The 26,933-nt window shown below is 36.4% G+C and overlaps 4 protein-coding genes and 1 pseudogene across 4 annotated transcripts; 3 read left to right on the forward strand and 2 right to left on the reverse strand.

The window, feature by feature from the left end:
* The first annotated feature begins 748 nt into the window (after nt 1-748).
* On the forward strand, nt 749-4,940 carry LOC111778048 (RNA-binding (RRM/RBD/RNP motifs) family protein). Its single transcript, XM_023657659.2, has 10 exons — nt 749-1,083; nt 1,969-2,031; nt 2,208-2,289; nt 2,383-2,457; nt 2,670-2,712; nt 2,863-2,908; nt 3,281-3,381; nt 4,013-4,082; nt 4,501-4,583; nt 4,659-4,940. The coding sequence occupies exons 1-10, from the start codon at nt 889-891 to the stop codon at nt 4,687-4,689; spliced, it is 789 nt and encodes a 262-aa protein (XP_023513427.1). The 5' UTR covers nt 749-888; the 3' UTR covers nt 4,690-4,940.
* Nucleotides 4,941-7,996: 3,056 nt separating this feature from the next.
* On the forward strand, nt 7,997-13,212 carry ABCC8 (multidrug resistance-associated protein 6). Its single transcript, XM_023657688.2, is given in 13 exon segments — nt 7,997-9,505; nt 9,594-9,854; nt 9,856-9,915; nt 10,011-10,097; nt 10,173-10,500; nt 10,503-10,765; nt 10,892-11,056; nt 11,156-11,453; nt 11,814-12,028; nt 12,107-12,412; nt 12,491-12,554; nt 12,623-12,862; nt 12,938-13,212. Coding segments are annotated over 13 exon segments (3,807 nt in total). The 5' UTR covers nt 7,997-8,086; the 3' UTR covers nt 13,039-13,212.
* Nucleotides 13,213-13,966: 754 nt separating this feature from the next.
* Nucleotides 13,967-14,788, reverse strand: LOC147787497 (putative carbohydrate esterase At4g34215; annotated as a pseudogene).
* Nucleotides 14,789-15,800: 1,012 nt separating this feature from the next.
* Nucleotides 15,801-17,095, reverse strand: LOC111779105 (inorganic pyrophosphatase 2). The gene is made up of 4 exons (XM_023659175.2): nt 16,910-17,095; nt 16,716-16,837; nt 16,411-16,612; nt 15,801-16,318 (listed from the first exon to the last, which is right to left on the reverse strand). The coding sequence occupies exons 1-4, from the start codon at nt 17,045-17,047 to the stop codon at nt 15,932-15,934; spliced, it is 849 nt and encodes a 282-aa protein (XP_023514943.2). The 5' UTR covers nt 17,048-17,095; the 3' UTR covers nt 15,801-15,931.
* Nucleotides 17,096-17,790: 695 nt separating this feature from the next.
* On the forward strand, nt 17,791-26,732 carry LOC111778385 (serine/threonine protein phosphatase 2A 55 kDa regulatory subunit B beta isoform). Its single transcript, XM_023658174.2, has 14 exons — nt 17,791-18,719; nt 20,340-20,443; nt 20,548-20,646; nt 20,768-20,887; nt 21,459-21,656; nt 22,050-22,141; nt 23,613-23,731; nt 24,445-24,568; nt 24,679-24,802; nt 25,380-25,448; nt 25,544-25,635; nt 25,718-25,795; nt 25,865-25,935; nt 26,046-26,732. The coding sequence occupies exons 1-14, from the start codon at nt 18,608-18,610 to the stop codon at nt 26,180-26,182; spliced, it is 1,539 nt and encodes a 512-aa protein (XP_023513942.2). The 5' UTR covers nt 17,791-18,607; the 3' UTR covers nt 26,183-26,732.
* Nucleotides 26,733-26,933: the final 201 nt, after the last annotated feature.

A 26,933-nucleotide genomic window follows, 5' to 3' on the forward strand; every position in this document is an offset into this window, starting at 1 on the left:
ACTCAATTATTGCCCATCAACCCCACGAATTATTATTTTATTAATTTCATCTCGTTTAACTTAAAAATTAGATAATTGATTCAATTTTTTAATACGACTTTCTTTGACCTTAACTTTAAAAGAATGAGTTTTTATTTTTTTAATTTTAAAAAATATTTTTAAAATTTTAATTTTATGTGGACGGAGAAATAAAACATTAAAAATATAAAATATTTTTCTAAGCCTTTAATTTATATTTTGAATTAGACAAAATGTTAGAATATATCGACCATTTATTAGATATAAATATTAAATTTAGAAATTTATTCGACACAAAAATATAAATTTTTGAGTTTGTAATTATGAGTGATTCTTGTGTTCGGATGATTAAAGTCCCACGTCCGCTAATGTAGAGAATGATCATAGGTTTATAAACAAAGAATACTTTCTCCATTGGTACGAGGCGTTTTGGAGAACCCAAATCAAAGCCATGAGAGTTTATGCTTAAAGTCAACGATATCATATCATTGTGGAGAGTCGTGTTCCATCTAACGAAGTTTTAAATATTTATTTATTTGATTCTAAACTTATTAAATTAATTTTTTTTGAAAAAAAATTATTAAAAAATTTAAAATTAGTAGATCACTTTCTTTGAACTTATTAACAAATTAAAGTTGAGAAATGAATTTAAACTAAAAATTTAAAATTTAACCAAAAAAAAAAAAGTAAATAATGAGTTATGATGAAAGAGAGGATTTGGAAGGTTAAGTATGAAAATTTTAAAAATTGGACCGAAACATAAACGCATTAAAGAGGGATTTTTACTCGCTTTCACACTCCGCCGTGCTCGGAGTTAATTCCGGCCAAATTTACATCGATTTCGCCGTGAATTCCACCGGTTGTTCGCCGATGGCTCACCAGCCTTATGATCCTTACTATCTCTATCATCAACCAGACTCGAACTACAGTGACCGGAACAACATCAACACGCTCTTCATCTCCGGCCTCCCTGACGACGTCAAGGCTCGCGAGATTCATAACCTTTTCCGTCGTCGGCCGGGCTTCGACTCGTGCCAGCTCAAGTACACTGGGCGCGGCAACCAGGTTTTCGTTTCGTGTCCTTTTCTCTTCCCTTTTTTTCCATTGTGGCCGAAGAAAGCTATTGTTAGCGAGGAATAGGAAGAGGAAAATATAGGATTGAAGAAAACGAGGGGGAAATTTTTAGGTTTGAGTTTAATTATTGTGTTGTTTGAAAATGCGCTAGAGGATGCTGCTGAGGGTAGCTTTTAATTTGTGATTTTAGCAGTTTTCTATCGTCTTGAATTTGGATACTACAAGGATACAGAATGATTGGGGGGGGGGGGGGGGGGGGGGGGTGTTAAGCATCATCTGAGTTTACTTGTCTGACGAGGATGCTAATTTTCCTCCATTCTACTTGTTGAGGATTATTGAGAGTCCTACCTTGGTTAATTAAGAAGAAGATCATAGGTTTATAATTAAGGAACACTATCTCCATTGGAATGAGGTTCATGATTCCTAACATGGTATCATAGTCATGCTAATAGAATCTCAAGTGTCGAACAAAGAAACTGTGAGCTTCGAAAGTGTAGTCAAAGGTGATTCAATGTCGAACAAAGGGTGTACTTTGTTCGAGGGCTCCAGAGAAGGAGACCTCAGGGGAGGCTCTATAGTGTACTTTGTTGGAGGGAATGATTGTTGGATTATTGAGTGGAGTAGTCCTACATTGGCTAATAAAGAGGAAAATCATAGGTTTATAATTAAGGTACAGGAATAAGGTTTTTTGGGAAACCAAAAGTAAGGCCACGAGAGCTTATGCTCAAAGTGGACAATACCCTACCATTGTGGAGGTTTATGATTCCTAAGAATTGTTATTAAATAGGAGATCGGTTCTTTTGCCATTTTTGCAAGCTTTGATATATTATATACCAAATTGGTTACGGTTTCTAATAGGTCCTTTTACTTTCACAGGTTGTGGCGTTTGCCACCTTTTACAATCACCAATCAGCCGTGACAGCGCTTCATGCATTAAATGTAAGATTGTGTTCTGTAGACAGTTCCATGTTCGCGTCTGATTTCTTCTCTGTTGTAGAGCTGAGTAGAATTTGTTTATTTTTCTTTTGCATGTTGCATTCTATTTCTCCAGCAAGTTATGTTATTAGGAATTTGATCAGTATTGTGAAATTTTAATGATGGTGGTGCTATACCAGGGAGTCAAATTTGACCCACAAAGTGGATCAGTTCTGCATATTGAACTCGCTAGGTCAAACTCTAGGAGAAAACATAAGCCAGGTGAGAGCTTCAAAATATGGTTTTCCTTTTAAGTCTAGTTACTATGCTAAGGTAATCTTTTGTTGTGATCGGATTCGATGTTGCTCTGTACAGGCGGTGGAGCATATGTTGTGATAGATAAAAGGAAAAAAAGTGACTCCAATGCCCAGGAAACATCAAGCGAGGATGGTGAAATGCTTTCATCTCTAACATTTAACATTTTTTTCGTATTCTCCTACGTGTTTGAAATGTACTTTACCAAGATTCATTATGCAGATTTTTGTTATCTTTTTGCTTCCAATTTGTTTGCTCTTTATGTAGTCTAATTTCATTTGATACACTGCCACACAATCTTAATTGTGGGGCTTACGTGCATATTTGATGTCCTGTTGTATATTCAGGAGGCAGTGAGCCGGATGAACCATCAAAGAAAACCGAACAAAGGTTGAAAAAGCATTAAACAAAAGTTCGATTACTCTCAAATATAATACTAGAGAATATAGCATCACTAGGATATAAAGCTTTTGTATGAAAATCTTGTAAACTTTTTGCCTTGAGGTTGAGTTTTTTTGTTCCCCTGTCTTAACAATGCAGCAACGAGGCTGTGGTGGCTCCTGGTAATCCTCTATCTGCTCCATATGTACGTCAGTCTATCTTTATTATTAGGATTAAGAACAAATGTAAAAGAATGCAATCTCATCTTTGTATTATAACGTAGAAGTAAATACTTCTGGTGCAGCTGTTAGTCTTATGTGGTCTGCATCTGTTTACTTTATGCCAATTCATCATGCAGATTAGTATTTTTCAAGTATTGAATAGACCAGGTTTGAAAAATTATATTGTTTGTCCACGATTGAATAAGGTGATGATGAACATTCTGCAGAAAATCGTTTGATACTAATTTGAAAGTTGTGAAAGATAAACATATTCCTTTCCAATGAGTGATAGCTTTATTCGGGTTTAACCATGCGATTCAATATGGTTTGCTTTATTTGATTTTTGATTGCTGCAGGAGCATCATGAAAAGAATGATGGTGGGCCATGCTCCACTTTGTTCATCGCAAATCTTGGTCCAAACTGCAATGAAGATGAACTGAAGGAAGTCTTGTCCAAGTGAGTTATACTCGCTTATCTTTAGTGAGAATTGTGATGAAATTAAATGCCATCATATTGTCTCCTTTACTGCTTTGTTTCTGTTAGGCCTCCTTTTGTGAAAGTTAATGCTAGGAAGAATGATGTTAGTCCACCTATTGTACATGTTCATACTAGAAAGGGTTAAAAAAATTGTGAGAAAGTTGTTAGATGGAGGAACGTGCTCTTAGAGAGTGAGGCATCCTGTTATCTCGAGAACTTAGAGCATATTTGTGAGAGAAACAACCCACTTGTATGGTGACATAAAGCTTCCCAGATACCTAAAAATTTCTTGTTTCAATGAGGTGTTGACATATCACATTAGTTAATCCCGTTAAAATCGTATTTAAAATTGTTTGAACCTTAATTTCTTGAGATCGTTTATCCGTCATACCTTATATAATGTATGCTGCCAACTGCATCTAAGATACCCTAGTTCTCTACATCATTATGATGTCTCAGACTGTAGATATTGTATAAGTTCATTAGGTTGATTGCCAAATTTGTCAAAGATACCACGATAAATGCTATGTTGGTAAGAGTTTTGTTGCGCCATTGGAATTTAATTATTATTCTTTATGAGAGCTGTATGGTGACATTCTTATGATGCCAGATATCCTGGATTCAACGTGCTCAAATTGCGTGCTAAAAGTGGAATGCCGGTTGCATTTGCTGATTTTGAGGTATGGAAAATTGCGTCAGGGAATTGTTGAAATTATAGTATGCTCTACTTGTTCCTTGCTTTAATTCTTCAATGAACATAGTATTTTTTATAATCTTTAAGAATTTGAAGTTGAAATGGCTTAAGAGTTTTAGTTTTTGTTGTTTTACTATCATCCAATCTACTGCACTGCCATTGAGGACAAATCTTGCTTCAAATATATATATCTTTTCTTTATAAGAACATTACACTGTCAGAGCATGATCTTTGATGGAGGACCAGAAATCTCTGCTGTTCTAAATATTCAAATCAGAAACTTTGAGTATTCTCAGATTTTCAATTTAAAATGAACACAGAAGTAGTAGGCCTTCTGCTATGCTTAAAGAGTGATGAAGTACGTCTCGAATATGACTTCTTTTTACTCGATTTTCTTATTCCAGGAAATTGAACAAGCTAGCAAGGTTATGGAGGAGCTTCAGGGCAGCATGCTACCATCATCAGACCGCGGGGGCATGCATATAGAGTATTTCTATTAAATTACATCTGAATCTTTATTAATAGCCTAAGTATGTTATGACTGATTCATTTCTTTTATTAGGTACGCTCGGTCTAAAATGAGGAAGTCTTAGTTGAAAAGCACTGATCAGTCTAATATGATTCAAAAAGTCTGATTGATTTGCTGCGAGGAATGCTTGCTTGTGGTTATGGCCACTCATTTGCTGCTGCTCTGAAGTTTTATGGCATTCATCAGTCTGGTATCTCTCCCTAAACAATGATTATAAATTATGTAAACTGATAAGTTCATGCACAGTTTAACTAAAAGCACATAGTTAAGTATCGTTACGTATTGGAAGTCGTTTCGTTTTTGGATTTTTAGTTCGATGAAGGCTGTTGTTATCTCATAGTGTAAGTGTTAGGAGAAGCTTTCTAAGCTAAACCAGGAGCTGTCTTTAGCTCGGAGGAGTCCCCTCAAGACTACCAATAGTTTCGGTTGTAGAATCTTGTGCTAGTTAGGTTGTAGTTTCTTAGTTAAAAATGATAGAAGAGAGGAAACAACCATGGTCATGGATTGGGACTTAAAACTCTTCAGGAGCTTTGTGTTCACCTGTTATGGAACTTAAAGTAACCCCCTGATAGGTTCAGGAGCGAAAGTGTCAACCACTTCCTCTTTTTAGTGGCGGATAATAGGAAAACCTCTCTCGTGGCCAAGCAAGCAGCGGGTCAATGCTACACCGCTTTTGCACCCGCTAATTCATGGACTATTACTTCTTTCACTCGGTAAATAAATAGGTACTCACAAGGCTAGGTCTGACACCCGAAAGAGTCTTTCATTTTACCTATCTTAATTGAGTTTACAGTGAAGGAATAAATAGGGAGATGAGTGACGGAGAATGAGGAATCACGCCAACGTTATTGAAGTTCCTGGATCGTGTGAAATAAGAGTCGTAGGAGCAACTTCACTTTCGGTATTCAGCGCGGTAAGGTGGGGGACTACAAATCCTTTTTCCCCAGTTCAAATCCTTACCTCTTAAAAAAGATATTTGTCATCACCCCATCTTTATTGGATCTGTTCTCGAGTACCCCAAAAAAAAAAAAAAGGAACCGATAGTCGATTAAAGGAAAATCACACTTTAATCGGCTCTCATCATCACTCCTAACAGGTCATGTCACAAATCAAGACATGTCACAAACTTTCTTGCCGATGCAAAATCCTGTTCTCGAAATTTGATTCTATTAGGGTTTGGAATCCGGTTCTCATCATCTGCTTGAACAAATTGCTTTATTTCCTCATGAGGGGATTGGTCACCAAATTCATAGGTGTTCCTGCATCATCTATTAGGGGCAGTTTTTGGCGTAGAGGACATTGACACGAGATAGTTCTTGAACCAAGAAGTCAAGGGAAGAATCTAAGATCTTCCTCTCCATCTAACTTATACATTAAGCAAAATCCTACCGTCCAAAGTCCTCATCTCCCTTCCTTTCTTATATGTCTACCCATGTTCTAATTACGTAACGAACTAGATTCAATCTGTACAATCGATTGTCACTCTCCTTCCTCATGTGCTTTCTCTTATACTCATTTCTCATAGATGTCTATTAGAAACTAACTTAGATCGGTACGTTCGTTTGGAGTTGGCTTTAACATAAGCATGGCCTTTGACAAGGAACCTTTTGTGTTTTTCGATCTTTGCTTATTGCCCAGCAATTCACAATTTTTGGTAAATCATTATTTTATCATCCATAAACTCCCTGTCTGCTAAAGATAACGTCTCTAGTATGGGATACTCTGCAGCAAGAATGGATGGACATTGGCTTTATAGGCTTTATAGGAATGATAAGGTATGACACGTTTTTAATGAACTTTTTTGTCTGATTCTACACGAATAAAATGTATAAGTAGGGTATTAAAATTTCGTCTGTTCGTTCGTAGATATATTCGTTCTAAGGGATCGATAACGTCATATGAGATGAATGAAAATTTTCATTATGTCACGGAAGTCTAACAGAAACAATATCAAAGTAGACCTAGTATTAATAGTAGGAAATTTAAACTTATATAAAAATAAAAATTGTATACTATAAAATTCTTATTGAATACGAAACAATAGTATCTAGCAAACTTAGCAAACTTTACTCTTGAATACAAGCAATACTCTTGGAGCACGGGTATGATGAGTCATTGTCAAAGATATACAAGTTTAGAGCTTTCTATCCTAATTATCCAAAGACAATTTTATTGATTCTATGCTCACTCGTGCTTTTGACGAGTGTTTTGACACGTTCTTAACCCTGCCTAAACATGCTACCTACTCTACATTAGTTGACTAAACGAACAAAAACAACTTCAATATAAACTCTCATGTAATCGACCCATATGCTATTAAGAAAACTTCCATTAAAATCCAAATAATTATTTTGGTTGAATTTTCACGATAGAGATCAAAATATTACACGTTTTAAAAATGTTACGTAAAAGTATTAAACTCTTTTTAATATTTGTATTTTTTAATAAATTTTTAAATTCAATTTTCTGTCTAATAAATTCTTTTCATAAATATTAAAGAAATGAGGTGGGGTTTATTAGCATTAAAGAAATATTTTAAAATTTTATAGTAGTTCTTTCTATTTATTATGTATTATGAAAATATCGATGCTCTTTCTATTTATTATGTATTCATCGTAAAGAATAAATGAATGTTAAATTATTATTATTATTATTTAAAAAAACATAATATTTACAGTCTCATGGAGGCATTGACTAGGAGTTCTAATCAAGTGTAGCCAAGGCCACGATTTGGCTGACGTGGCAGTGCAATAATTTTATTGATTACCTATTATAATTAGTTTCTATTAATATGTTCTAAATTCAGACTATTTCAAATTATTTCAATAGATCAATATGGGTTATTTTAATATATTTTGTTCGAAGTCGGTATAAATAATAACTTTTAATTCTTTTAATTTTTTTTTTTTTTAGCAATTCTATTATGAGGTCGGCATGCTTTTCTTGGATTCCAATCTTTTCATTATTGTTTTCTCAATTTTGTGAATTCTAACACGTTAAATCAAGACATTATTTTTTAAAATCATGCTGAACGGACAATAAAAATTATGATACTCTATTATGATATATGAAAATATGTTAGATACATGTTACTTTTTTTTTAAAGTAACTTTAATTTTCATATATATATATATATATATTTTGTAATTAATTTTTGAATTTATGCTAACATTTGGAATATATACCAAGAATTTTTTTAATAATATGCTTAAACAAAAAAAAAAAAAAAAAAAAAAAAACAAATTTTGATTATATTTTATGCTAAATTAATTTAAAAAATATTCTTAAAATTTTAAATTTTTTAATAATATGCTTAAAAAAAACATTTAAATAAGTTTTGGAAGTATTATTTGGATACCATCTTCATCTGCGTGAATCCTTTTTCAGTGCATGAAAATCCCAACTGCTTCGTTTCTACATTTTCAGAGCTTCCATTCCTCTGCAAATTTTAAAGGTTCATCATGGCGGAACCTCTTCTAGACAAACAGAAGGAAGCACCTGAATCATCTTCATCCAGCATTGGACAGGCCGGTCTCTTCAGCAAATTGATTTTTTCTTGGATTAATCCTTTACTTTCATTGGGTTATTCGAGGGCGTTAACTCTTGCGGATGTTCCTCCTCTTGATTCGGAGGATGAAGCAGAGTTTGCTTACCAAAGATTTTCCGATGTTTGGGATTCACTCTTGAGAGAAAACGGTTCTTCCGGCTCTGGGAACTTCGCTTTTCAGGCCATTAAGAAGGTGCACATGAACGAAAATGTTTTGATAGCGTTTTACACTCTTCTAAGAACACTTTCTGTTGTAGTTTCTCCGCTTATTTTGTTTGCTTTTGTTGAATATTCGACTGGTAATGAAAGGAATTTGAGAGACGGTGTTACGATTGTAGGGCTTTTGATTGTGTGTAAGGTGTTTGAGCCTTTAGGGCAGAGGCATTGGTTCTTTGAGTCTAGAAGGTCAGGGATGAAAATGAGGTCGGCTTTGATGGCGGCAGTCTATAGGAAATTGTTGAAGCTTTCTAGTCTAAGGAGGATGAATTACTCTGCTGGAGAGATTGTGAACTATATTGCTGTTGATGCTTATAGAATGGGGGAGTTTCCATGGTGGTTTCATACATCTTGGGCTTCAGGGCTGCAACTTGTTCTGTCCATTGCTGTGCTGTTTTGGGTGGTGGGTGCTGGAGCTTTCCTTGGTTTGGTTCCTCTTATAATCTGTGGATTCCTGAGTGTGCCTTTTGCTAAGTCATTGCAGAAGTGTCAGTTCCATTTCATGGTTGCTCAGGATGAGAGGTTGAGGTCCACTTCTGAAGTGCTTAACAACATGAAGATCATTAAGTTGCAATCATGGGAAGAAAAGTTCCAGAGCTTGATCGATTCGCTTCGTGAAAAGGAGTTCAAATGGTTAAAAGAAATGCAGATGCAGAAGACTTATAACTCCATATTGTATTGGATATATCCCACTATTGTGTCTGCTGTTGTTTTCTATGGATGTGTTCTCTTCCAGAGCTCTCCTTTGAATGCAAGCACCATTTTTACTGTGCTTGCTACTCTGAGAACAGTGTCAGAACCTATGAGAATGCTACCAGAAGCTCTTTCAATCTTGATCCAAGTCAAGGTCTCCTTTGATAGGCTTAACACATTTTTACTTGATGATGAGCTGAACAAAAATGAAGTCATTGAAAACTCATCAAATGATCTTGATAAGATGATCAAAATTCGAAACGGTAACTTTGCGTGGGATCCGGAGTCGGGGACTTTAACGCTGAAAGAAGTTGATTTGGATATAGAAAGAGGACAGAAAGTTGCTGTATGTGGATCAGTTGGTGCTGGAAAATCCTCTCTTCTGCTTGCCATACTTGGAGAGATACCTAAACTTAGTGGAAGTGTGAGTTTGGATCATATTTGGCATGGCAAGAAAATGCACCATATTTGTTTTGAAAACTGAAGTAGTTCCTATTTTTTTTATACTACAGGTTCAGGTAAAGAGATCAATAGCCTATGTTTCACAGACAGCTTGGATCCAGAGTGGGACAATCCGTGAAAACATACTGAACGGGAAGCCGATGGACACGGGAAGGTATAAGAATGCCATAAAAGCCTGTGCTTTGGATGAGGACATCAATAGCTTTGACCATGGAGATCTTACAGAAATTGGGCAGAGAGGCCTTAACATGAGTGGAGGACAGAAACAGAGGATTCAACTTGCCAGAGCTGTCTATAATGATGCTGATATTTTATCTGCTTGATGATCCCTTTAGCGCAGTCGATGCTCATACGGCTGCAACACTTTTTGATGTAAGGACATGGAAAATCTAGTTTCCTTGAAAAAGAAAGAAAGAAAGAACGTTTTTAGTAGAGATTATTCAAGTAGAACGATGGAAATTTTGCAGGAATGTGTCATGACTGCTCTAGATAAGAAAACCGTCGTTCTTGTGACTCATCAAGTGGAATTTCTTTCTGAAGTCGATAAAATTCTGGTCAGTTCGACACTTCGGATTAAACTTCATGTTCATGTCAAAGTAGTTGTAATATTATGTCTTGCCATTTTTCAGGTAATTGAGGGAGGGAAAATAACTCAATCAGGAAGTTATGAGGATCTGTTGACCACTGGGACGACTTTCGAAAAGCTTGTGAATGCTCACAAAGATAGCTTAATAGCATCTGACACTTCCAAGAGCGAAAACCCGAGAGGTTTTGAAAGAGTCGACACCATGAGATGTGAAAAAAGTGATAAAGAGAATATAAGAAGCAAAAACATATGTGGAGTGCAATTAACAGAAGAAGAAGAAAAGGAAATGGGTGATGTTGGGTGGAAACCATTCTGGGATTATATCACTGTCTCCAAGGCATCTCCTATTTTGTATTTAAGTGTAATTAGTCAATTGGTTTTGTTGTCTTTCAGGCAGCTGCAACGTATTGGCTAGCCATTGCCATTAACTTCCCTCACATCAGTAGTACAACAATGATAGGAATCTATGCGGCTATTTCAGTTTTTAGTACATTGTTTATATATTGTAGGTCCCTTTTGGCAGCTCTTTTTGGTTTAAGAGCATCTAAAGCCTTCTTCAGTGGTTTCACAAATTCTATCTTCAATGCTCCAATGTCATTCTTTGATGCAACCCCAGTAGGACGGATCTTGACTCGTGTAAGATCATTTTCACTTCACTTCCGTCTGTATTTATTATGCATCATGAAGCTTCTGCTTATGTTATATTTAAGCTAGCAACATACTGCACCAAAACTGATGTTGTTGAGATCACAATATATGCAGGCTTCTACAGATTTGAGTGTTTTGGATTTCGACATACCGTTTTCCGTCATCTTTGTAGTCACTGGTGCTATGGATCTTCTTGCAGTCATTGCAATTGTGGCTTTCGTAATGTGGGAAGTTCTCCTCATCGCCATTCCTGCTATTGTAGCCTCGACTTACGTTCAGGTATATACAAAGTTTTGTACAATGTTTCTCATATCCAAATTAGATGTATTGTTCTTCATTTAATGGTGGAGCTCTGCTTGTTGTCTTATGTTTGGGAAGAGTTATTATCTACCCTCTGCCAGGGAGCTTATTAGAATCAATGGGACAACAAAAGCACCTGTAATGAATTGTGCAGCAGAGACATCACTTGGAGCTGTCACTATCCGAGCTTTCGACATGACAGAAAGATTCTTTCAGAAGTTTGTCAAGCTCATCGACACGGATGCAAGTCTTCTTTTCCACTCGAATGCAACCACAGAGTGGCTTGTGTTGAGGGTAGAAACACTGCAAAATCTCACTCTCGTTGCTGTTGCATCTCACCTTGTTTTGCTTCCCCGGGCTCAAACCACCGATCCAGGTAAGAAAAATTCAACAAGAACGTAAGATTTCTAATCTTTCCAACAATTTCATCGAATTGAGTATGATTGTATGCATGATAACATCTATTATATCACGAAAATCAATGAACCCGATTATTGAAATTGCTGAGGATACCCCTGTTTTTAGTTTAGCTTCTAGAATCTATTTCTTAGTTCAAGATCCCTCTTACTAATATTAGTAGATCTATTCCGCCCAAATGGGAATGGACTAAGGTTATGAACTTATAATCTAATGATCAAGTCGATTCCATAATTATAAGTTCATAATTATAAGTTCATTCCATACCGGGCTAGACCGGAATAGAGCTGACCTTTTGATCGTTTAATTCATTGCGTAGGACTTGTGGGGCTCTCTCTTTCTTATGCTTTATTCTTGTCAATTATCTACATTTTCATGGCGAGATTCTATTGTTATCTTTCAAACTACATCATTTCCGTCGAACGGATCAAGCAATATATGCATTTGCCAGTAGAGCCTCCAGCAATCGTGGAGAAAAGCAGGCCACCATTGTCATGGCCTACCAAGGGAAGGATAGAGCTGAAATGTCTAAAGGTAAGAGAGCTACAAACGTTTTAATGATACTGGAATGGCATTTCCAATGCTCACTTCTCAAGTTTTTGTTCGTTTTAGATAAAATATCGTCCAAATGCTCCTCTTGTTCTCAAGGGAATTACATGCACCTTCCAAGAAGGAACAAGAGTAGGAGTTGTAGGAAGAACAGGAAGTGGAAAAACAACTCTAATAAGTGCTTTGTTTCGTTTGGTGGAGCCCGAGCACGGTAGAATCATCATCGACGGGGTCGATATATGTTCCATCGGTTTAAAGGATCTAAGAATGAAGCTCAGCATCATCCCACAAGAGCCAACACTTTTCAGGGGCAGCATTCGCACTAACTTAGACCCTCTAGGCCTTTACTCTGATGATGAGATATGGAAGGTGAATTCCATCACTGAACTTGATTTTGAATCTTCAAATGTTGTTCTAAAGTACTAAAAGCCAATTGGGTATTTGCAGGCATTGGAGAAGTGTCAACTAAGGGACGTTGTCAGCCACCTACCGAACCGGCTCGACTCCTCCGGTATGCTCTTTTCAAGCACGAATACATGTTATTTCCTAATCATGTCCTTACTTTTGTCGTTGCAACAGTGAGCGATGAAGGAGAGAACTGGAGCGTGGGACAACGCCAACTTTTCTGCCTTGGACGAGTTTTACTCAAACGAAACAGAATCCTTGTCCTCGACGAGGCTACGGCCTCCATCGACTCGGCAACCGACACCATTGTGCAAGGAATTATAAGGCAGGAGTTCTCAGAATGCAGTGTTATAACAGTAGCTCACAGAGTTCCCACAGTGATTGACAGTGACAAAGTCATGGTCCTGTCCTTTGGTAAGCTAACCACGAACTTTCTCTTATATTCCTTGTTGTGCTGAGCCACAGCCATTGACTGAAGCTCTTGTGTAGGACATTTGGTTGAGTATGAAGAGCCGTCTAAGCTTATGGAAACCGACTCCTATTTCTCCAGACTTGTAGCTGAGTACTGGGCCAGCTCCAGGAGAGACTGATCTTCCCATAATTTACCCAATCAATTTTCAATTTAGTCCCTCTTATTTTAATCGTTCGTGTATCAACATTTTTTAATTTAGTCCTCATTGTTCAACGTATAATACTTTGAAATGGCTCTATCCATTTTACGTGAGGTTCGATTCCCTAATTCAAGACCCAATCAGTAGACACCACATTCGTAGTCGAAGGGTTATCATATCGACCCAATCAGTAGTTATTATCTATCAATATGTATGGTCTTGGACTTCAATAATACTTTTTCTTTAGAGTTGGGCTACTTGATCGATCCACTTGTATTTGATCGATCCACAAACCCTAAACCCTAAACCCTAACCCTAAACCCTAAACCCTAAAATCTTGTTGCCACTTGTTTTATTTATTATTCTTTAGTATTTTAGTTATTTTCAAAATAGGATTTCTGCTTGTTTTATCGAACTCATTTCATATCATGGTTCAAACGTTAAACATGGGGTTTACTAATTCTTTTTGAAATCCGAAGGTCAAAAGTTCATACGGAACCGAACCCCTGGATCATCTTGTCAATTGCTCATCAATTTCTTTTGAATGCTAAAAAAAGGATTAGTGACCTTTCGATTATTTCATTTCAGATTCATTGGAATCAACATGAACCCTTTTTCCAGAAGAGTAAATTGGAATCAACATGAACCATACCAAACCTGGATCATCTTGTCAATTGCTCATCAATTTCTTTTGAATGTTAAAAAAAGGATTAGTGACCTTTCGATTATTTCATTTCAGATTGAAGAGTAAATTGGAATCAACATGAACCATACCGGTTTAGTTGGGATCTTTTTCTAGAAGAGTAAAAGAAACGGAGCATGCCCAAAGCAATCATTTACTCAAAAAGATTTTATTGAGATAAAATAATAGATCAATCAATTGAGATGAAAAAATGGCATAACAGGATCAGAGTAAATGACCATAATGGGCGAGGTAGGTATCAGCAAACCATTTACCCAAAGCAATCTCAGTTGCTGTATTAAAATGACCGTGATGTAAGCAAAAGCCTTCAAATGTAGTAAAGTTTATAGGCAATTCCCAAGAGTCGATAGTAATGATATCTCGAAGCTCTTTTTGGACGGCATCTTCAGCTGCTCTGACTGCTGGCAAATCATGAGTATCATGCTTCATAAAAAAGTCATAGAGGGCTATCTTAACAATAATGACAGGTAAAAATCTAGGTTTTATATCATTGCGAATGTCGGTGATGAACTTTTTTAAGTTGTCTTTGTATCTATGAGCAGTATCACTCATAGCCGCATCGCTTTCTCCTTGATACCAAAACAAAGCACGCACAACCCCACCTTCTTTTTCTGATGCTTTAATTCGTTCAATGAAATTTTGGTAAAAAGTTGCACTAGGGTTGCTAGGGTTTTTAATTCATTGTTCCATTAAAGTGCCACCTCTAGCACAAGGAACTAAACCCACGACACCTTGCTCGATTCTTGTTCCATATTGTTGCCCCCTACTTCAGAATTTATAGGAGGAGCTTAAACCGACATTGAAAGCTCCAGAATCTTCGTGGTTTGGAGTTTGAACGTTCTGAATAAGTCGCCGTAAATATCCGCTCTGATCAGAGCCTTACCGAATTTGGTTTTGAACACTAACCGTTGGATGTGATGATATGTACGTGTTCAAATTTATATTTGTCTTTATAAAATTTTCTTTTCTTGTCACAATGAATTCATATCCCACAAAGAAATAGCAAACTGTGGAAATTCGAGCCATATTTTCGGGAAATCTAAAGATTGTAATTTGATTGAACAAAATTTTAGTAGCTGAAATAATAAAAAAATATTTTATTATAAAATATTAGTCTTGGTTTCTACCTAAAAAGGAAAAAAAAATTAATGTAAATAATTTCATTAAAAATGTATATACAGAAATAAAATTGAAATTCTTTCTCTTACTATTTCTTATTCTTAAGAATGAGAAATAGGAGTGCAGTGCTATTTTCATTAATGTTATGAGATAAAATAGATAAAATAAATAAAATATTAACCGGTTACAAATATCTAAAATATATTTCATAACTAATTATTATAATATATTTTCTAACTATTATATCATTTGAAATATTTATTAAAAATATATATTTTTGAAAGATTTATTGAATTTTGAAGATTGAAATTCTTTGAAAGTACATTGAAAAAAAAATAGAACAATTTGAAAGTAGGAGAATAAAAATAATATTTTACAATATTAAAAAAAGTAATTTTTTTAATCCGAATTTAATTTTTTATTTAATCCACGCACTTTTAAATCTGACAAAATTTTCAATAAATTTTTATAATACTGAATCTTAGTACTCTTAGTAAGCAAACAAATATGAAGTGTCTATTATTTTAGCTTTTTGCTCGACAACGTATAGTTATTATTATTATTATTATTATTATTTTGTCAAAATTCAAATATAAATTCACCTCCATTAGTAAATTTATATTTTAAAGAAAAAGGACGTGTAAAATAAAAAAAATTGTATATTGTCAGAAATTATTTACGTGACGCAAAGCCTAAGAAAAATTGTATATTGTCAGAAATTATTTACGTGACGCAAAGCCTAAGATTTTCACGTTGCTTCTAAGAATAAGGTTAGAAATTAATAAAATCGAGAATTACATGAGTCGGGACCGTGCATCATGCACAACTCCATGAAGGGGTGAGTCTTCTCATAGTAATTATTATCAAGAATCATTTTATGTTTAAATTTGTATTAATTTAAATGGATGTGCATAAATCATTTAATGAAGCTGAATAAAATCCTACTCAAATAAAATGTTGAATTGAATCGAATATTAAAGCTGTTAAAAATTAGGGTCTGCGAAATTACACCTTTAATTCCTAATTTCACTAGGTAGACTGTTGATTGGTTTAACAAATTGGTTGTTTGAATTGAATGGAATTGGCTACCATTGCCGGTTTGGGAGAGGGGCAAGCCAGGGCTTCGTATGCGGGAACGGCCATGTTTTTGGGCGACAACAGCTGTGCATTTTCTGCCATGGAAATGGTGTTGATTAAACTCGACAAGATCCTCGCCAACTCTTCTCCGTCGCTCCATTCGTGGATTTCTGCCTTAATCACAAGTGGATTTTGGCTAATCAAGCCCCACAGTGGAAAATTCTTCCTCGGCATCAGAAAATCCCCTTCTCCTAGCTTCAAACTAGGGCAGTAATCGCCACTTCCATCGCCTAAATAGATGACCTTCTTCTTCTTCCCATCTAACATTAACGAGGCTTGAATCCGCTCCATAATGATGCCCTACATTTACGAACGAAAATTTCTTAGCATTTATGATATCGATTCATTCCGATCTGAACACATACAGCGCTGCAAATACGGATATACAATACCTTGCACATGTTCGGAGGGCAGAGATTGCATCCGTGAGAAGATTCGTGGAACTCGTGAATAGGACGAATCCTTAATCTTCCTTCTTCATCGACGAAGCCTGGATTCGAGTTGATTTCGGAGAAGCATTCTCTTATTTCGAGATGATCCAAAATCGTTTCGATGAAAAACATATTCGCATCACTCACAATCCTCAAATTACATCTGAAGAAACACAAGCACAAACAGAGAACGCAGAAATCTCAGCCAATGTAATTCAATTAGAGATGTAAACACAAAAACAGAGAGAGATCCAACGATTCTATACCCTAGAGCATGAGCGGTTTTAATGGCTGGAACGACATCGGGAAGAATCGGAACGCGTTTGAGAACCTCAACAATATCGTCAATAGTTCTTCCTTCTGCATGGAGCTCCATCATCATCCGATCCTGAATATCACACCATAAATCTCTGTTCCGCTAACGATAAATCGACAACGAAGAGAGAAAATATAATAATACCATGACAGAGTTCCACGGCATGGTAGGAAGAAGCTGGTTGAACAAATCGGTGGCACCGAGTTCATCCACCACCCAATTATCGCTATCCAAGTTAATGATCGTCTTGTCGAAGTCGAAAACCACATCGACTCCAGCCATTATCGCTCTGAAGATTCCGGCAACTCTGAATTTATTGGTTGGCTCTCGTACGATAAATCGACGCATCCGGCCTTATTTATAGTGTACTCTGAAAGGAAAAGGAGACAACAAAGGCGAGGCGTATGGGCCGTTAGATTCGATGAAATCGGATGGTTGAGATAAATGGAAATAATAGAATAATAAATAATTGGAAAATGATAATATTTTAAGGTAATTGATTTCGTTGAGCCCGCAGGAGATAACCGTTTCCTTCCTCTTTCTAAATTTATTATTTAATAAAAATTTACAAATCAAATTATAAAAATACTTTTAAATTTCTAATATAATATTTTTATATTAAATTTATAATAAAAATATTAAATATTAATTATTAACAGAAATGAAATTATAATAATACTAAATTTAATATTATCCCTTAATACTGGTTCAGGCCCATGGGCTTCAATAGTATTGTGGGCCGGCCCATCGTGGAGTCAATCATACAGAAAAACCCGATGAAGAACGTGGGCCCTTAATGGGCTTAACAAATCTACCCGGGCCCATTTGAAGTTTGAAACAGGGAATTAATATAAATTAATGATAAGATTAGGGCATGATGGAGCTGGTAATAATTTCATTTATAGGATTCATTTTGTCTTACTATATAGTTTATAATATTAGAAGATCAAAAAAAAAAAAAAAGATTGAAAATTTGGAGATTTATGTGATTATGTGATTATGTAATTGATAATATATTAAAATGAGAGATTGAAAATGGAAAATGAGGTAATTGTTGAGGTGAAGGAAGAGGGGAGTTGGGGAATGTAAGGAACCAATGAGCACGAGCCGCATTTTGATATCACATCTCCAATCATAGCGTATACTCAAATGGATCATCCGGCGAAATCGGATACCCATCTGTGACAAGAAGTGAAATTTGTGGAATTTATGTAGTCTAAGATCTTTATAAACAAAAAAACGCGCACGATTGATTGATTGATTGATCGATCGAGGGAGAGAGAAGAAGGAAGAGCAAGTGTTCGTTCGTGGGTATATGTTTGGGGTTTGTAACTTTATGAAACTGATCTATGTATATGAGCTTTTTCCAATTTTTGATTATTTTTTCTTCGTTGTGTTTGGACGGTTTGATGAGTTCGGCTTGTTTTAATCCCGATTTTCTCCTTCTAGAGAGAGAAAAAGACTTTTAGAGAGACAAGACATACACAGGGGAGAGACTTTTAGAGAGAGAAAGTTCTGGGAGGCGCAGGGGAATTGGGCCTTTTTTCCCAGTTCGCGATGCTTTGATTGGAATCTGCAGCAGCAGCAGCAGCAGCAGCAGCAGCAATTGGATTTTCCCCTTTTGGTTTTGTTGTTTTGGTTTTTTTTTTTTTTTTTCTTCTTCTTCTTCTTCTTCTTCTTCTCCAATTTGTTCTTCTGGGTTTTCGAAAATCGTTGACGGGGTTTGTTTCCAAGCTGTGGTTTTTGTAAACCCAGAAAGGGATCTTCGATGCATTGATTTGATTTGGTGGATTTGGATTTTTCCTATCTGGAGTTGCTTGGATTTGCGTTTTTTTTGGCGAAATGAATGGTGGAAACGAGGTCGTTGCAGCTCAGGCCGGCCCGCCGCAGCCGCTGGACTGGAAATTCTCCCAGGTCTTTGGCGAACGTACAGCCGGTGAAGAAGTTCAAGAAGGTACTATTCACTTTCTACTATAATCCAAATGTTTTTTTTTTTCTCCCCATTTGGGGTTTCTCGATCCAATTAAAATTTGGGGGCATCCATTGCAATTAGGGTTTTCGGGTCTCCGATCTGTTACAGATTGTATGTCGTTCTGTTAATTTGGAATCCTGTTGTGGATCTCTATCTCGTTCTGTTAATTTGCTGGGAATTTTTGGTTTGGTTCTGTAATGAGAGGGAGTTGAGCTTGCTAATTTAGATGTTCTTCTAAGATTGTGCACAGCATTGTTCCTTTTGTTGATAGGATTAGCGACAAGCTTCGAACCTAAGCCTGGTGAGTGAGTTCTGGAATAGCTTTGAGTTTCTGGATTGAATTTACTGTAAGTGAATGCAAAGAGCATTGCCCAACTGTGTGGAATGACTCGTCCCTGATATGATATCCCTTTCATCCATCCCCCATTCAATATTATTTGAAAGCTGGGTAATTTTAATGCAATGTGTCTAGCTTTCTGGTCAAAGCCAAGCCTGAAAAATGTTTGGTTCCTGTTTATCTCGACGTTCCCGTATGGTAGAATTTTGATTCTTGGTGTTTGCTAGCTGTGGAGCTGGGTTTGGATCTTCATTTCGTGATGTGAAAACAGAATGCAAGTAATATGACAAAAAGTGTATCAAATTTCGTATCATGAGCCGAGAAGTGTATTAAACGTCCTGCAATGAACTAACCTTTAACAGATTTATGTTCGCAATCCACTTTTGGAATGTGGTGTTGTATGTATATTACATGAAGCTAAAATGGTGTCGAGGCGTTCTTTTTGAAATTGTTGTAGAGAAAAATTAGAATATTTTAGAGAAATCGTAAGATCTGTCATCATTTTTGGGAATGAACTTGTTTTCTTTCCAAGGAAAGTTTGGTTTCTTCATTAAAAAAGAAAAAAAATTCCCCTCTTTTTCCTTAGAGTGCTACAGCTGAGCCATGTTGTAACTACTACTCCCCTTTATGATCTGCGTTGGTGGAGAGTATTTCTTTTTGCCTCTCGTGGCTTTATGTTATTAGGACAGAAGTCGTATTTTCGTGACCTTTTTGTCTACGTTTCTCTCTTTTTACTCATTATTATGCGTCTTGGGCTCCCAGATGCTTCTTTGTGGAGTCTTCAAACTTCTATTGCCTTTCACGGCTCAGCTGTTTCGTCTCTCATTGTACCACTTCCTTCCCTTTTCCTAACTGCAGAACTCCTTGAGATAATGATCTCTGTTGTAGGCCCTCACTCCACTGTATGAAGGTAGAAGTGAACTATCAAGCTTGTTAAAGATATCGTCCATCGTCTGTGTTTTCATCTACATTTCGGCTTTTATTTTGAACAGTCAAGTTATTATGGGAATGGGCATTCCGCATCAACTCACTTGTGCCAACATGAAAAGATGTCTCTCTCAATCTATCTGTGTCTAGTTAGCTTTGGAATGGGTTTGGCTGCTTGGATCTGCAATAAATGAAAATGTTTTAATATGTTATCGTAGCCGTTTCTGCTTAGTTTGTTTAAAAGCAACAAGTTGATGCATGCCGTTTCCATAGTTCAGTTATCTTGATTTGTCTTTGTATGAACTTCTCAAAATTTCTATTCATCTCCCTGTTGGCAGTTGATATTATTTCAGCAATTGAATTTGATAAAAGCGGGGATCATCTTGCTACTGGTGATCGTGGTGGCCGGGTGGTGCTCTTTGAGAGGACGGATACAAAAGATGTTCGTTTCTTGGAATCATGACTGCTTTGTTATTTCGCCCCTAATATCTTTATTGCTTCTTGTGTTCTTTAGTATCTAACTCTTTTTTCCATTTAAACTTGTAGCATGGTGGATCTAGAAGGGATCTGGAGAGGACAGATAATGCAATTAGCAGGCATCCAGAGTTTCGTTATAAAACAGAATTTCAGAGTCATGAACCTGAGGTATTCTCTCTACCATTAGTTTTGTGGTTGATTATTACTTTTATTTGTTGGATGAACGATGAACAATGAACGACTTCTATTGCATTTATATTTATTATTCATTTGTCTTGCTTTTTATCAGTTTGACTATCTGAAGAGTTTGGAAATTGAGGAAAAAATTAACAAAATCAGATGGTGCCAGCCAGCTAATGGTGCCTTATTTCTGTTATCTACTAATGATAAAACTATCAAGTACTGGAAGGTAGGCTACTGCTTTTATCTCTTGTTATCATTCTATATGGTGGACACTGGATTTGATAGTTGGTTTTATGTTTTAGCAATTACTTGGACACTGGATTTCTTTTATTTCTTTTCTCAATGAAGGTTCATTTTTTTTCATAAGAAAGGTTTTAGCAATTATATCAAATATCTTGGTTGCATATTTCTGGAGGTTACTCGGTTTAATCCTCATATTACTTGTTCTTTAAGGTTCATAAATTTTGAAGGGATGAAACTTAAAGCTTTATTTATGGTAGTCCAGTAGTTACCAGGGGCAGACGTTTTTAGATTATCATGTCCATCGCATTTCAAAATTTATGAATTGCTAATGCATAATGCAGAAGAATTATTCTAAACTTTGATGATTCTCTCTTTAAGTTCATCTACAATGAAAATCTAGAGTATTTTGAAACGAGCCAGAAGACCCTTTTCTCTCTCCCCTACATGAACATGAAAAATCAACCACTTTCACTTATATTTGTCCTTTTCTTGTCTTTTTGCTGGTGTTTGTTCTGCACCATTTACTTCTTTCTTTTGTTTCGAGTGTGGATCAGGTGCAAGAAAAGAAGGTAAAAAAGGTTTCTACCATGAATGTGGATCCTTCTAAATCTGCTGGAAATGGCAGCAATGCAAGTTCGAGCAATTCAAGTAGCTCTGGAACATATCTTGCAAATGGAGGATCCCCAGATCGGTGTCTCAATAACGACCTCTCATTTCCAGTAAGGGGCGTACAGTCACTACGCTTACCAGTGGTAGGCCCTCACCCACTTTTATTAATGATCATACATATTGCTGTTAGTTTCATGCCATTCACGGTGGTGCTATTCATACTAATAGTTTGAGTAGACATTTGCTCATTATTGGTTACTTTTAGTTAAGTTTTTGTTTGATTACTGCTTATTTTTAACTAAGGTTTTGTTTGATTAGTGGTTATTTTTAATAAATGTTTTGTTTTATGTTATTTTTATTTTTAGTTCTCTCTTAAAAAGTGAAGTTTGTTCACTAATTATTTATTTTTTACTTCACTTTTTGAAAACTCTCGACACCGCCAATTCTTTTTTTTTTTAAAAAAAGAAGAGTATATCTACTGTAACTATTGTTTTCAGTTATTTTTGCCTTCAGTTCTTAAGCTACTAGTTTTGCAGGTAACTACCCACGAGGCTAACCTGATGGCTAGATGTCGAAGAGTGTACGCCCATGCTCATGATTATCATATCAACTCCATCTCCAATAACAGGTTTGGTGTCTTTCGCTGGAACCCTAAGTTTTCTTATTAGTACATTCTGTTAAACTTTTTGAATACTTGATAGAACATTCTCCTTTGATAACCTTATGCCCCCCCTTGAGATAATATGCCCTAAACTTGTTTCAGCGTCTTGCTTTTTCATTTTGTGTGCTAAACTTGATAACCTTATGTCCCTTGAAATAATACGTGCTAAACTAGTCAGCATCTTGCTATTTGATTTTAATGTTCCTTTTATCAAGCACATGAGTATTTGATCTTGTTAAAGTGGCATAATTACAATGAACTGTTATTTTAACTCTCCACCAGTTACAGGAAAGATCTAATGATATCTCGTGGATCCCAAGAATCCCTAATTTTAAGTCCCCAAATCACTAGTAGAGGCATTTTCCATGAAGTTTCTTTGATATGTTGGTTCGTAAAACTTTGTAAAACAAACAGATGGCCGCACAGTGTCTGAAGGATAAGATCGTCAATGCTTCCAGCGAATGAGAGCTGCAAAATTCTACTAAAAAATATAGTCAATCAGCATCCTCAACATTTTTCTCTGCAAAAATTAACACTTGCTCAGTAAGAGAGCACATAAACAATTTCTTTTCTGAATCGTATCATGGCTATTAAGACCCCTTTATGTGAATTTTGAGAAGACCTCTACTTTCTTTCGCTCTTCAGCCTTCCACCACCTACTACATTTATGAAATAGGATAACCTAATTTTCTTTTGTAAATTATTGAATTGAGGTTGGCAAGAAAACTGCCTAATAGCCACCAGATTCTGGAATTTCGGGCATTGAAAGGCATTAAAATTCCTTCAAAATTGATCATTTTTGCTTCTGGATCCTTTTAAACTACTAATTGTGTTTGTGCTCGAATATTGTTGTGTTTAAAGAGGCTCATGACATAGATTACTTATATCACAATAGGGAAGAGAAAAAAAAAAAAAAATAGTGATAATACAGAGACTTGAAGTTGGAATTTCCTATTTTGATGACACCTTAAATTTTCCCAACTCTCATTACTTCAAACTGTTCATAGAAGTTAATGAATTCATTCAATTTCAACCTTTACATTGTAACCCTTGAATAGTGAAGGGAAATTTATAATGGAAATGTTTCATTTTGGTTAGCTTTTTCCATCTCCTCTCCACGTCTGCTCGGGTTTTGTCAAAATTTTCATGTCTTTAGTTTGTATATGTGTGTGTATGTATTCTACGTGTATGCAGCCATGAACTCAGACATCTGTGTGCTCACACTCAGTTGACATGTATATATGTGTGTTTATTGCTTTTATGTTTTTGGCGATGAAGTCTTTCTACTGTAAATTAGGCTTGTTGAAGAAAAGAGAGAGAAAGAATATTAGACAACTTTATGATTTACTTGTGGAAATGTGATTTCCATTTACAGTGTCTTGCTGGTTTTTTGCATGGTTTTAGTAACCAATTATGTTATCTTGCCTTGTGTTTATAGTGATGGAGAAACTTTTATATCAGCTGATGATCTGCGGATAAATCTTTGGAACTTGGAAATTAGCAATCAAAGCTTCAATATTGTTGATGTCAAGCCTGCTAACATGGAGGATCTGACTGGTAAGGTGTTGAAGTTCTGGTCAGTAGGGTTGGGTTTTCCTTCTGGTGGCTGTTATTGATATATATATAGGGAGAGAGTGTGAGAGAGATTTTCTGACTTTGGGAATGTAATTTGTGTAATCACTCCATTTTCAGGATTCTTTTCTCGTTTATTTCTTTCTTTCTTCATTGTGATATCCCACATTGGTTGGGGAGGAGAATGAAACATCCTTTATAAGGGTGTGGAAACCTTTCCCTAGCAGATGCGTTTTAGAGCCTTGAGGGGAAGCCCAAAAGGGAAAGCCCAAAGAGGACAATATCTTCTAGCTGTGGGCCTGAGCCGTTACAAATGGTATCAGAGCTAGACACCGGACTATGTGTCAGTGAGGAGGCTGTTCCCGGAAGTGGAGTAGACACGAGGCGATGTGCCAGTAAGGATGCTAGGCCCCAAAGGGGGTGGATTTTGTGGGTTCCCGCATCGATTGGAGAAAGGAACTAGTCCCAGCGAGAACGGTGGGCCTTGAAGGGGAGTGGATTGTGATATTCCACATTGGTTGGGGAGGAGAACGAAACACCCTTTATAAGGGTGTGGAAACCTTTCCCTACTAGATGCGTTAGGAAAGCCCAAAGAAGACAATATCTGCTAGCGGGCCTGGACTGTTACATTCATCTTCATCTTTTTTATTGTTATCTTTTTAAACTTCAGATTCTAAATTTTCCTTGTGCTTCTATAGAGGTGATAACATCTGCAGAGTTTCATCCTACTCATTGCAATATGTTAGCATATAGCAGTTCAAAAGGATCCATTCGCCTAATTGATTTGCGGCAGTCAGCGTTATGTGATTCTCACGCCAAATTGTAAGTGCTTCTACTGGTTTTAAACAACGATAATTTCTTCGTATCCTGCATATTACAATTAAAATTCCCTGTAGACCTGAGAACTCATGAGAAATTCCACTTGGGTGCAGATTTGAGGAGCAGGAAGCACCTGGTTCTAGATCCTTTTTTACTGAGATTATCGCTTCGATCTCTGATATTAAGTTCGGAAAGGATGGAAGATACATTCTTAGTCGTGATTACATGACTCTTAAGGTTTTAATTTTCTTCTTGACGTACATTATTGGCATCTGATATTTGGCAACTGTGTTACAATTTTATCCTTTAGATTGATAATCTTCAGGGTCACTCTCATAATTGCAACCCCACCCCACCCCCCACACAGATAAAAGAAGCCTTTGGCTCATGAATATAATGGTCGGGTTTGTTCATATTGCATAACTCTCTTATTCATGTGCATTTAGAAATTTCCCATAGACTAGATCTGCAACAATAATTCATTGAGTATGAAGAAAGCATATAATTGGAATTTTGGAGATATTAATTCAAAGAAGATATTTTCTTGTGAATTTGGATTAGAATATATATAGAGTTAATGCTGGGTAATGTCATAAGAAGGTTGTGATGAAGTTTTTCTTGATTAATCTCTTGGGCTGCTTCGTCTTTGTAAATGCCTGCTATACTTAGCTTTGTAAAAAAATTTCTCATAGGAAGTGTTTCTTATGGCGTTTTTCTTGCATATTTTAAAGTTTCAATAGGGTCAACAAAGTTTAGATTGTTTGCGGTTGCACCAGTTATCGTTTTATGAATCGAGTTGTTTACTTGTTTGCAGTTGTGGGACATTAATATGGATTCTGGGCCAGTAGCAGCATTTCAGGTTCATGAATATTTAAGACCTAAGGTTGAACTATCTGCCCCTAAACTCAGATTTGAATATTAAATATGCTGCTATCTTTGATTTTTGCTGGTGACATCTTTCTTTGAATATTCATGCAGCTCTGTGACCTATATGAAAATGATTCAATCTTTGATAAGTTCGAGTGCTGTTTGAGCGGAGATGGATTGCGAGTAGCTACAGGCTCTTACAGGTAAGGTCTTCCGCTCCAGAAAACTCGATATGTCTTTCGTTTTATGTGACGTAAACCTTATTTTGTTCATTTGTGTTTTCAGTAACCTATTCCGTGTGTTCGGCTGCATATCGGGAAGTTCAGAGGCCACAACTTTAGAAGCCAGCAAAAATCCAATGAGGTAATTGTTGTGAGTGTGCCTTCATCTGATTTCGGGGTATGCTTATGCAAGTTTGAATTGTACGTGCAGGCGTCAAGTTCAGACCCCTTCAAGGCCTGCCAGATCTCTGAGCAGTAGTATATCACGAGTCGTAAGACGAGGTCTGTGTTTCCCTTCTCTCTATTCCACATATTGACAAACCAAATTATTAGTTCCAGTTGTGTGGCATGCTGTATATTTTACATTCTCCCTATTGGGCATGCCATAGCAGGAGCAGAGAGTCCTGGGAATGATGCAAATGGAAATTCCTTTGATTTTACAACAAAGTTACTTCATTTAGCTTGGCACCCAACCGAGAACTCGATTGCTTGCGCTGCTGCTAACAGCTTGTACATGTACTATGCGTAAACATGGTTATGGTTTAGCAAGAAAACATAATTGCTCGGTCAACTTTCTCGAGTTTCTCTTGGAGAAAGCTATTTTCCCATTTCCTTCCAGCCATTGAACGTGCTTTTGGTATCCCGGATACAAAGTTGGCTGCCACACAATCCTCCTCCACAAGGTTTATGTTGATTTCTCTGCAGTGGCTGCATCTCATTTTCCTCCTCCCTCGTCCTCGTCCTCGTCCTGACCCCCTCTCCCCCCTCCAATACTACTTAGTTTCTTCTTTTTTTCACTCTTTTCATGTCCCTGTAACTTCTTCTTCTGAAAAGAGAAGGTGCAGTTATGTTTCAGATTGTTTTGGGTTGGAGCCATGAAGGAAAAAAACAAAAAGAAAAAAAAAAAAAAAAGAATGTGATTGTAGCTCTCCTACAACAAAAATACTATAAACGAATGTTCAATATTTGCAACCGCGATTAGGCTTAAGATTACGAGGAAAAAGAAAAAGTGTAGTTTCTATTCATAATCTTGGTTGGGATGAAACTTTCGGTATAACTTTCACAGCTTCATTTTTTCATTGATTCTTTGTGTCATCACTGAGTGGTAATTTATTTTACCCTTATTTATCAGATTTTACTGTTGTGTCCTTGCCTGCTGTTTCTGTTCTTGTGTTACATTTAGGGACCAAGTGGATAACTATAGCTTAACCAGGTGATGTGAGATTGTATGTTGCCTTTTTTGAGTTCCCTTGAACGGGTTGGATTTATTTTCTTGGAAA

This window comes from Cucurbita pepo, chromosome 17 (genome assembly GCF_057944985.1).
Source record: "Cucurbita pepo subsp. pepo isolate OVF chromosome 17, ASM5794498v1, whole genome shotgun sequence".
Lineage (NCBI taxonomy): Eukaryota > Viridiplantae > Streptophyta > Magnoliopsida > Cucurbitales > Cucurbitaceae > Cucurbita > Cucurbita pepo.